The sequence below is a fragment of the Xiphophorus couchianus genome, chromosome 7, assembly GCF_001444195.1.
Source record: "Xiphophorus couchianus chromosome 7, X_couchianus-1.0, whole genome shotgun sequence".
NCBI lineage: Eukaryota > Metazoa > Chordata > Actinopteri > Cyprinodontiformes > Poeciliidae > Xiphophorus > Xiphophorus couchianus.
In genome coordinates this window covers 9,757,984-9,767,730 of record NC_040234.1, presented here as the reverse complement: position 1 = coordinate 9,767,730, position 9,747 = coordinate 9,757,984, and the positions used below count along the sequence as shown (strand labels likewise).

Here is a 9,747-nt window from a genome sequence, read left to right as displayed (position 1 = left end):
TCTGGGGGAAAAAAAAAAAAAAAAAGAATCTCGTCACATTTAACCCTGTGCACCTTTTGTAAAAGTTTTTATGAAATGTTTTTATTTACTTCTTCAACTCCAACTTGTACTGTGACGCTACACGTCCCTGTTTTAGATGATAATATCCACCTATCACAGATGTGTTATTTCTCCTTCTTTCTGAACTACAGTAACACACGGTAAAAACTGTTGATCCCTGTGTTGCAACTGACAATGTGTGGGCAGCAATGAAACTGCAAAATGCCCCAAAAGTGTTTTTTTTTTTTTTTCCCCCACTCAGTCAGTAGATGACGTCAAATTCATAATTTTCTATAAAAAATGTTTGACTCAATTCAAACTTATACAAGGGCACCACGGGGTGAAAATGATTGATGCACTTTGTAATTAGTTCCTATAATAAATATATATTTGTGTGTATCTTTATAAATAAATAAATAAAGTGTTATAACGGTCATTTAACTTAATTTCAATTCAAGAGTGACTCTATTTTAATTTGGTATTTTATCCTAGAATTTGAAAGTTCCCAAAAAAAAAATAAAATGAAGTAAAATAAATTATACCCTTTTTGTACGAGCTGTTATGTAGTAAAAAATAAATAAATACGTTCTATCAGCTCCAAAAGAGCGCTTTGCTTCATGGAAGCCCATAAAACACACAGGAGCAGCTGGAGCATTGTTTATGATTTTTCTGCAAGCTTTGCTTCCCAAGCCCCAATAAATGTAGACGTGATCCATAAACACACTTAAAAAAAAAATAAAAAATCTGATTTTGGTTATAAAATTTGTCACTGGAATTGCTGGGCGATTTACGCACACAAGTTTTGGTTTATGCATGACTGCAAGCTGGGGTAGAATTTCCTTTTTTGTTATTTTTTTCGAGCAGAAATTAAGGCACAAATGTTTGCTTTTTGAGTTAATAACTGTTGACTTATAGTTCCTTTATCACCTGAAAGCTGACGATGTCTCAGACTCAGTAAGAAGAATAAGGATTGGGGGTGATGAGGGGGGTGGGGGGGGGGCACCAGAGACCCTCTCTTTCCCTCTAAAACAAAGACGCTTTGTCATAAACTGGGTTATTTTACCAAAAGGAGTCAAGGGGCGGCATATGTGGTCTTAACGGGTCAGAGGTCAAACATCCATGAAACGCAAGGTCGCCGAAGCCACACAAGTAACCTTCCAACGTGTCAACATATTGATACTGTCGGGCCAACAGAGAGGAGGAACGTTCCGTATAATAACGCAGCCGGAGCGCCCCTTATGTGATCAAGATTGCAGGTTTTATTGATGGCGTTTCCGCGCACGCAGTGCTGAGGCTGTCACTGCTTTCCGTGAGCTCTCACTTCCCATTTTGACTCACATTTCCAGTGATTTATGGCACTACATCTGCAGAACGGCTCTCAATGTGTAATATAGTGCCTCTAATAACCTGTTGAAATACTGCTCTTTGGGGGGATTTTGCAATGGGCCAGACCCTCTTTTTTTCTTCTTCTTTCTTTTCCTTCAGCTAGAAGAGAGCTGCAGCCTTCCCCTATTGATTTTTTTCCTTTTTCTTCTTCTTTTTTTTTTTTTTTTTATTTTCTTTATGCCTTTCTCTCTATCTGGGGAATGCTCCCTGGTTTTCCCACAAAAATAAAGAACTTCTTATAGGGGTCGGCAGACGTGACTTTGAACTTGGATCAGCTCCTGCGTTTCCTGTGGTGCGGGTTGAAATAGACTTGGGAGAATGGCGCACACACAGTGGCCCAGCCTCCCCCCGTTAACTTCGAGCCAGGAGACACAATTTTGAAGAAGAAGAAAAAAAAAGTTAAAAAAAAAAACTTTCCCTAGGCTTTCACCGTTATTTGTCGCCCAGAGTCCGTAGAGTCGAGACTGACAGAGAGCTCCTCTGTGGTGAAATGGACAAGGGAGCCTGCGTGGATTTTTATGTGGTGAAAATGTAAGTAAACTTCCTTTTTGGCTTTGGGGAGCGAATGAGCAGCTGTGATGTATGGCGTGTGTGTTAACCGTTTCGGCTCAGACTAAGTGGAAAGTTGCCAGGAAAACGCAGGCTTAGGAAGAAGGAGAAGAAAAAAACAATTGTCTGAACCTATTTTTCAGCCAGATTTTAGGATGAAACTAAAGCAATGTCAATACGACACATTTCATCCAAAAACAGCCTCAGATTTACAGACCACCGAGGACTCGCTTTGATCCGTTTGCTGTTCACCACCACTAACATGCGACTTCATTTGGTGTGGTGGCTGCCGGGAACCGCAGAGGGAAGCAGCAGAAGCAGCCCTACGCAGAACCATTAACATTAAAGCGCCAGCAACAAGCACCGGTGGTTTGTAGGGTGAAAACTGGAGAACCACGACATAATCCAGTTGTGGTCGTTTGGGAAGCCGCCGGAATCCACATGGAGCCACACAATTATGCTTTGTCAACTGAGTCTATCTGCAGTGGCATCCCCTCAGCATTATGATGCCGCCACCATCATGTTTCCCCGTGATGGTGGCGGTTGTGCGTATAGGGGTCAAAGTTCAAATTTGGTGTCATCTAAATATAGACGCACATAGGTCCTTTGAATGGGGCTGAAGGGGTTGTGAATCTGTCTGCAAATGTTTATGTCACTATATGTTGCCATGGAGAATTGTGTTAGAAAGGTTTTGTGTCTTGTTTCTTTTAGATCACAAAGTTCAACTTTGGTCTCATCAGATAGCTGATGCTTTTAAGATTTAAAGGAGTATTACCTATAACTTTATTATGTGCTGGTTTGTGTTGGATTGAAATTCCAATCAAAACTATCTATCTATCTATCTATCTATCTATCTATCTATCTATCTATCTATCTATCTATCTATCTATCTATCTATCTATCTATCTATCTATCTATCTATCTATCTATCTATCTATCTATCTATCTATCTATCTATCTATCTATCTATCTATCTATCTATCGAGGTTGTGTGACATGTACCTTGCTAAACTTGGAATACATTTAGAAATACGCAGAGCTGCTGCGCCAGATTTTGGCAGGATTAAACAAGTACATCACTATTTTCCTATCTAACAAATTGTTTATCATTCACTGCCATGACCAGCGTAACACCCTAAAAATATCAACAATAACAAGACAACAAAAAAACCCCAAAAAACAAAAAAACGCGCTCTCTTCTCCCTTGTCGTGATCCTCTAAGCCAGCCTGCTCAAAAGAAACATGGGGTTTGGGGGGGAAGAGAAAATCTTCGACCCTAAAAAGTAGGCGGTAATCGTTTGCTTGGAAAAATGGCGTTGCGCTATTAAGTCGCCAGAGCTCTACCTGCCATTGGAGGGGCACCTGGGATTGATGAGGCGCGGTGGCCAATGAGACTGCGCGGAAGGAGAGAACGGGCTCCAGTTAAAGGGGGCGGAAGAGGAGGTAGAGCCAGTCCACGGAGAAACAGGGACCCTCCGCCGATAAAGCGCTCGTTCCGAGCCAGAGACATAAATCCGTGCCCAAACTGGACCGCGGTGAATGTTTTTTTTTTCCTTTTCTTTTCTTTTTTTTTAATTCTTGAGATGCTCCAAACACTCTCGCTCGGCGTGCGCAGAAGGCGTCTAATTAGATAATTGTTTTGATCGAACAGTATTTTTCTTCTTCTTCTTAGTTTCACTAAAGCACAGCCAGGAGGAGAGGACACAAGGGAATCCTTCACTTTCGTTTGGATTTTTCGATCCCATGTAAATTAGGTTTTTTCCCCCCCTTGATAGTTAAATTGAAATCTTTTAGTTATGCGCGGAGAAGCGCTTTTGATTCACGCCTGATATGGTGTTTCCAAAGCTGGAAGTTGCATCGTTGCGTGTCAACATTTGATCTTTTTTTTTTTCATCTTTCTTCTTACTGTAATAATAATAAAAAAAGGAAGACATCTACGCTGGTTTCGTAAAATAAATAATAACAATAATAAAACATGTTACTTGATGCTGGCCACCAGTTCCCCGGACTGGGAGTGGGTACGTTCGCCAGGCATCACTCTGCGAGCGAGATGCAGGACAGAGACTTGAGTTTGGCGCAGAACAGCTTTGTAGACTCCGCGCACATGGGTGCGTTCAAGCTGAACCACGATCTCTCCCCGGGACAGAGCTCTGCCTTCACCAGCCAGGCGCCGGGCTACCCCGCTGCGGCTCTGGGGGCCCACGCCGCCCATGTCACGTCGTACGCGAGCTCCCCTTTCAACTCCACCAGGGACTTTCTCTTTCGCAGCCGCGGCTTCGGAGAATCCTCTCCGGCGAGCGGCCAGCACGCTATTTTTGGCCCCACGGCGGGGTCCCTTCATCACTCCCACACAGACACTCAGAGCCACATTCTCTTCCCCGGGATCCACGACCAGCACGGCTCCCACGGCTCCCCGAACGTCCTGAACGGCCAGATGAGGCTCGGACTGCCGGGTGAAGTTTTCGGGCGCTCCGAGCAGTACCACCAGGTCTCCAGCCCGAGGACCGACCCGTACTCGGCCGCGCAGCTGCACAACCAGTACGGCTCCATGAATATGAACATGGGCATGAACATGGCAGCCCACCACCACCATCACCCGGGTGCCTTTTTCCGCTACATGAGGCAGCAGTGCATCAAGCAGGAGCTCATCTGCAAGTGGATCGACCCGGAGCAGCTGAGCAACCCCAAGAAGTGCTGCAACAAAACTTTCAGCACCATGCACGAGCTGGTCACGCACGTCTCCGTGGAGCACGTCGGCGGGCCGGAGCAGACCAACCACATCTGCTTTTGGGAGGACTGCTCCCGGGAGAGCAAGCCGTTCAAGGCGAAATACAAACTGGTGAACCACATTCGCGTTCACACGGGGGAGAAGCCCTTCCCGTGTCCCTTCCCCGGCTGCGGCAAGGTCTTCGCCCGCTCGGAAAACTTGAAGATCCACAAGAGAACGCACACAGGTAGGCCCCTAATTTTAACCACGGCGTGGGGGTGTGTGTGTGTTGGGGGGGAGGCGGGGGGATCTTAGATTTAAAAATAGTACCTCCGGGAATTACCTGTAAATTGATTTAAACAATTAGGATTTGTGTAATTGCTATTGGCCTGCGTGTGCTGCTATTTTTCATGTCATCTAACCGCGTCTTGCCGTCAGAAACTCACGACAGAATGTGATTAAGAGCGACTATCCTAGGCTACTAAAGTCGTAGTAACAAAGTAAGATTTAGAACCGAAGCGGCTATCATTCATTTTTAACCATTGAACGTGCTCTCATTGGACTCCTTTATAACTATTCTATCGGATGTTAAAACAGGTCTCCCCCCCTCCCCTCCTTTCCTCCTCCCAGTCGCACCGAATGATTCCGAACTGGTGCTGTTTACTTTTTATTTAACGTCCAGTAGAAATGGGTCAGTGAGAACGGTGGGAGCGCTTTGCGTGCGCAGCTGAGCAGCCCCGGCTAGTGTAGTAAATCGCATCAGCTTTAATAGCGCTGATCTCCTCCGCTGCGCTCCTCTCCCCGTAGCGTTTTATCTGGGCTTTATTAATTAAATATTTCGATCTCGACTCGTGCATCTAGTTGTTGCGGATCGCAGCAGCAGCAGGGGGAAAAGCCTTTTGTTTGCGCCCCTTCAGATATGAGCTGAGGTGCTAGACTGGGCCATTATCAGACACTTTTTTTTTTTTTTTTTTTGTTACCGCATTTGAACGCATTTTCTGGGGGGAAGTGGGGGTACACGAAATTGATCACTTGCTAATTAGATTGTTATTGTCTTCGCACCAAATGGTATGCCTCCAGTGTGAAGGCCCCATCGACAACGGCCTTCCCACCCCCAACCCCCCCTTTCCTAAATCACTATGCGCATTATTTAGGCTAAATAAGTCTTCCAACTCACCCCCTCCTCCTCCTCCTTTATCCACACTCGTTTTAAAAACAGCTGCCTAAACTTTAGAAACCACTGCTAGGAAGAGAGAGGGGGCGGGGGGGGGGTTGAATTTTTACGCACAAACCTTGTTGTTTTACCTACATCAATGCAACACCTGAGGCAATTTCATTAAAAAAAAAACAAAAAAAAAACACATCTGACTCCTATCTGGTTGTTGTTTTTCTTCTGCAGGAGAGAAACCTTTCCAGTGCGAGTTTGAGGGATGTGACAGAAGATTCGCGAACAGCAGCGACCGAAAGAAACACATGCACGTCCACACGTCGGACAAACCATATCTGTGCAAAATGTGCGACAAGTCCTACACACACCCCAGCTCACTGCGAAAACACATGAAGGTAAATATATCTGGCTTATGGAACAGTGTGTGTGTGTGTGTGTGTGTGTGTGTGTGTGTGTACTATGATGTCAATAATCAAATCTCTGGTTGTGTCTCAGATTTTGCATCGCAATAACTGAGACTTTTGTCAGCTGTTTGCAAATGCCAACATCTGCCTGTTTTTTATTTATTTATTTTTTTGCATCTTCTTGTTTTATCTTCAAATGCTTGATTCTTCTTATTCTCTCATCGGCCAGGTCCACGAGTCCGCTCCATCTGCGTCAGATTCATCGCCAGCTGCAAGCTCCGGCTACGAATCGTCCACACCCCCGGGCCTGGTGTCCCCCACCACCGAGACCCAAAGCAACACCACCCTGTCCCCAGCCTCAGCTGTGCACAACACCACCAGCCACAGTGGCCTGTCCTCCAATTTCAGTGAATGGTATGTGTAGGACTGAGCTCGACAACAACAAAAAGAACAAAAAAAAACAAAAAAAACAACAAAAACAAAATAAAACGAAGCCACACACACTTCACAGCACTGGGGCATTCCACAGGATATACTTTGTATTTAGAGACACACACGCAAAAAAAAAAACAACAAAAAAAAACATTTATTTTGTATGTTATTGTCCACCAGGCAGGACGATGATGATGACCAACAGAGGAAAATGTGTATAATAAATAAACCTTAGAGGGTGTGTTTCATACTGTAAATAGGAACTTAAAAGGAGAAAATGAAAAAAAAAAAAAATCCACGTTCCCATTTGGTTGTGGTAGTTTTGTCAAGTCTTTTGGTGTATAGATGTTCCTTCAGGTAGCTGTTTCTCTAACTGGAATCTTAGTGCACATATTACCATTAAAATCTGTACAATACTGTTGAATATTGTGATCCTGAGGCAAACTGATTGTACTATACTAAAACATCTATAAACTGGAGAGAGTGCCAAAGTTAACCTTCTAACTCCCAACAGACCACAATAATCATGATCGTGAATGTATATTTTAGTTTGCTGGGGCTTAACTTGTGATGTTTTGTGCTTTGCAAGTTTGAATTGTGAAGAAGAAGAAGAAGAAGAAGAAGGGGAAAAAAAAGGAGAAAACACTATCTGGAAAGATTGTGAGGTCAAATAAACGTTGTGTCGTTTTTTCAATTTGTTTTTTTTTTTGTTTGTCTTTTTTTTTGTTCTCTACCCACACACCCTTTCCTTTCTTTTTGTTGTAAATATTAGCTGCCATATTTATCCATTTGTAATTAAATTATGGTATTTACTTGCTACAGATGAAACAGTATTTATAAAAAGAATGTTTCTTTACCTATAAATATGTACAATGACGAGCTACAAAACACGGGCAGTTGTTTCGTTCTGTGCTAATTTTTTGTTCAAAGTTTTAAGAGGTGTTTCCTTCCTTTAATTGTGATAAGAATTTTACTGCTTACAAATATAATAAAAAGGTGTTGCAAGTGCTTAATAATCCTTTTGTCATAGTTTTTTTTGTTTGTTTTGTTTTTGTTAACGTCTCTGGCTGCTGGTGTTTGGTGTTTGAGCTGCATGCTATTTGGCATCTACCTTTAGAATGGATTAGGGCCTTCCAGGAATGCTTGAGGTTTCAATTATAATATTCAGGTTTGCATCACGATGGATGCTGACAGGCTCTATAAGCAACGTGCATGCTTCTTGGGGTGCACGCTCTTTCAAATCCAATTTAAAGAGAAAGAGAGAGAGAACATATCGTTTTCCATCATTTTAAATGAAGCCAACCTGAGAGCAGTCAGTAAACACTTGTGGATGCTGGTTAGTTTGTATGACCAAGTGTGTAAAGTTTCAGCTAGTGGCTTGATTTAAAATCTCAGCTTCTTATAACTAAAACCTCCACATCAGAGAGCACCGGATCTTTGATGGGGACCAGCCATGAACTTGAACTTGACTGAGCTCAGTCGTTTGTGTTTTTTTTTTTTTTTTTTTGGCCTGTGTAGCAGATTGTCCTCGAACCAGCTGACTCTGATTGTGCTGCGCTAATAAGTAGGATCAAAATGTACTGTGCATAGTTGCATCTGAATGGGGGCTGGATGGTTGGACTGGAGTTAAATCAACCTGAACTGCATTTGGCTGAGATAGATTCTCCATTGCTGCTTATGGATTGCATGTTTGTAGAGTTCTCGTGGAATTGCATCTGCTGTAGTCGCGATTTAAGTATTCGAAGTGACTTAAACCTGTTGGTTTAACATTTTTTTATTTCTAAACTTCATGTTATTAATTCTGCTTCGGGGCTTTTTTTTTTCTTTCTTTGAGCTGTGCGTGTGTGTGTGTGTGTTTTAGCTGCTGTGATTCAGCATAATTGCAAAGCAACACGTTCTTTTCTTCTTCTTTTATTCGAACAGATGGCGCTTTACAAAGTGGCCAAAGTAGGCCGAAATTAAGACCATAAATAGGATGAGGATGGAAATAACCTTTTGTCGCGTTTAATGCCGTTTTGTTTGATGTTTTTCGCACGCTTCTGTAGGAATAAGTGGTCTGCATTCTTGTTGAGCACGCAGACTTGGGGGACTTGTTATCTTGCGGGCCGGTTCTCTGCAGCACAAGCAGCAGCAGCAAGTGGCACTCTGCCTCACGGAGATGCTTGACTGCAGGCGACGCTGTCTCTTGTTGTACAAGCTGCTCACATTACTTGGCTCACGGAGCGCATGTATAGTAAATAAAACCGGGTCGGTGGTATCTCCAGGGAAGATGCTCTGATCTCAACGAAAATCTGTGAGAAGCCACTAAAAATGCCGTAGCACGTGCATAAAAAAAAAAAAAAAAAAATTATATATATATTTTCCAGTCTAAATTGGGAGGAGAGTCCCCCCCGCCCCCTATTTTTCTCAGATTTTCTGGTTTGATTTTTTTTTAAAAAGTAGAAAATGTGCAACTTAAACTATTTTCCGCAAGAGGCGCACGTATGAAGTATTGGACTTAAAATATTTGAAATATATATATATTTAGCAGCTTGAAATCGCCTCCCTTAGTAACGGGCCCGCTGACCTCCTCGGCTGAGCGAAGGTATGACCCGTGGAGAGTGGGAAAGGTCAGCTCAACAACAGTGCGTCGATGTCGGTTCCTGTTCGGCTCCTGCTGCGCTGATATTGATCCGCAGAGAAAGGAAGCGCCATTTTTTTTTTATTTTTTGTTTCCTTATACTTCTCACTGCTCTTTGTACGCGGTTGTTTGTACTGTAAGGATGCCATACTGTAAATACGGAAGAAACCGCTGCCTCACTGGGCCAAAGTTAGATTCTAGAGATCACGAAAGGTCATTTGAGAGTTCCGGTCGGGCTTAATTAGTGAACAAAAAATAATAAATTAATACGTCGAAAGTTCTTTTTTTTTTGTTCTTTTGTTTTTAGTTTTAAGATTGCACAACTAAATAAATACAATTAAACAAAATTAAAAATGAAGAAAAAAGTTGTAAAAGTTTCGCAACAGTTTTCTTCTCATTATATGAGCGAAACATTCATTTAATTAAACTCAGAAGCTTAAAT

General features: G+C 42.8%; 1 protein-coding gene across 1 annotated transcript; it reads left to right on the top strand.

The window, feature by feature from the left end:
• Positions 1-2,958: 2,958 nt before the first annotated feature.
• zic2a (zic family member 2 (odd-paired homolog, Drosophila), a) lies at positions 2,959-7,701 on the top strand. Its single transcript, XM_028022353.1, has 3 exons — positions 2,959-4,928; positions 6,081-6,244; positions 6,483-7,701. The coding sequence occupies exons 1-3, from the start codon at positions 3,950-3,952 to the stop codon at positions 6,675-6,677; spliced, it is 1,338 nt and encodes a 445-aa protein (XP_027878154.1). The 5' UTR covers positions 2,959-3,949; the 3' UTR covers positions 6,678-7,701.
• Positions 7,702-9,747: the final 2,046 nt, after the last annotated feature.

Excerpts from the sequence above, each read along its gene's own strand:
- zic2a (XM_028022353.1), top strand. The coding sequence starts at position 3,950 with ATGTTACTTGATGCTGGCCACCAGTTCCCCGGACTGGGAGTGGGTACG. Across the intron at positions 4,929-6,080 it reads CCACAAGAGAACGCACACAG|GAGAGAAACCTTTCCAGTGC; the intron begins GTAGGCCCCTAA and ends TTTCTTCTGCAG. Across the intron at positions 6,245-6,482 it reads CACTGCGAAAACACATGAAG|GTCCACGAGTCCGCTCCATC; the intron begins GTAAATATATCT and ends CTCATCGGCCAG.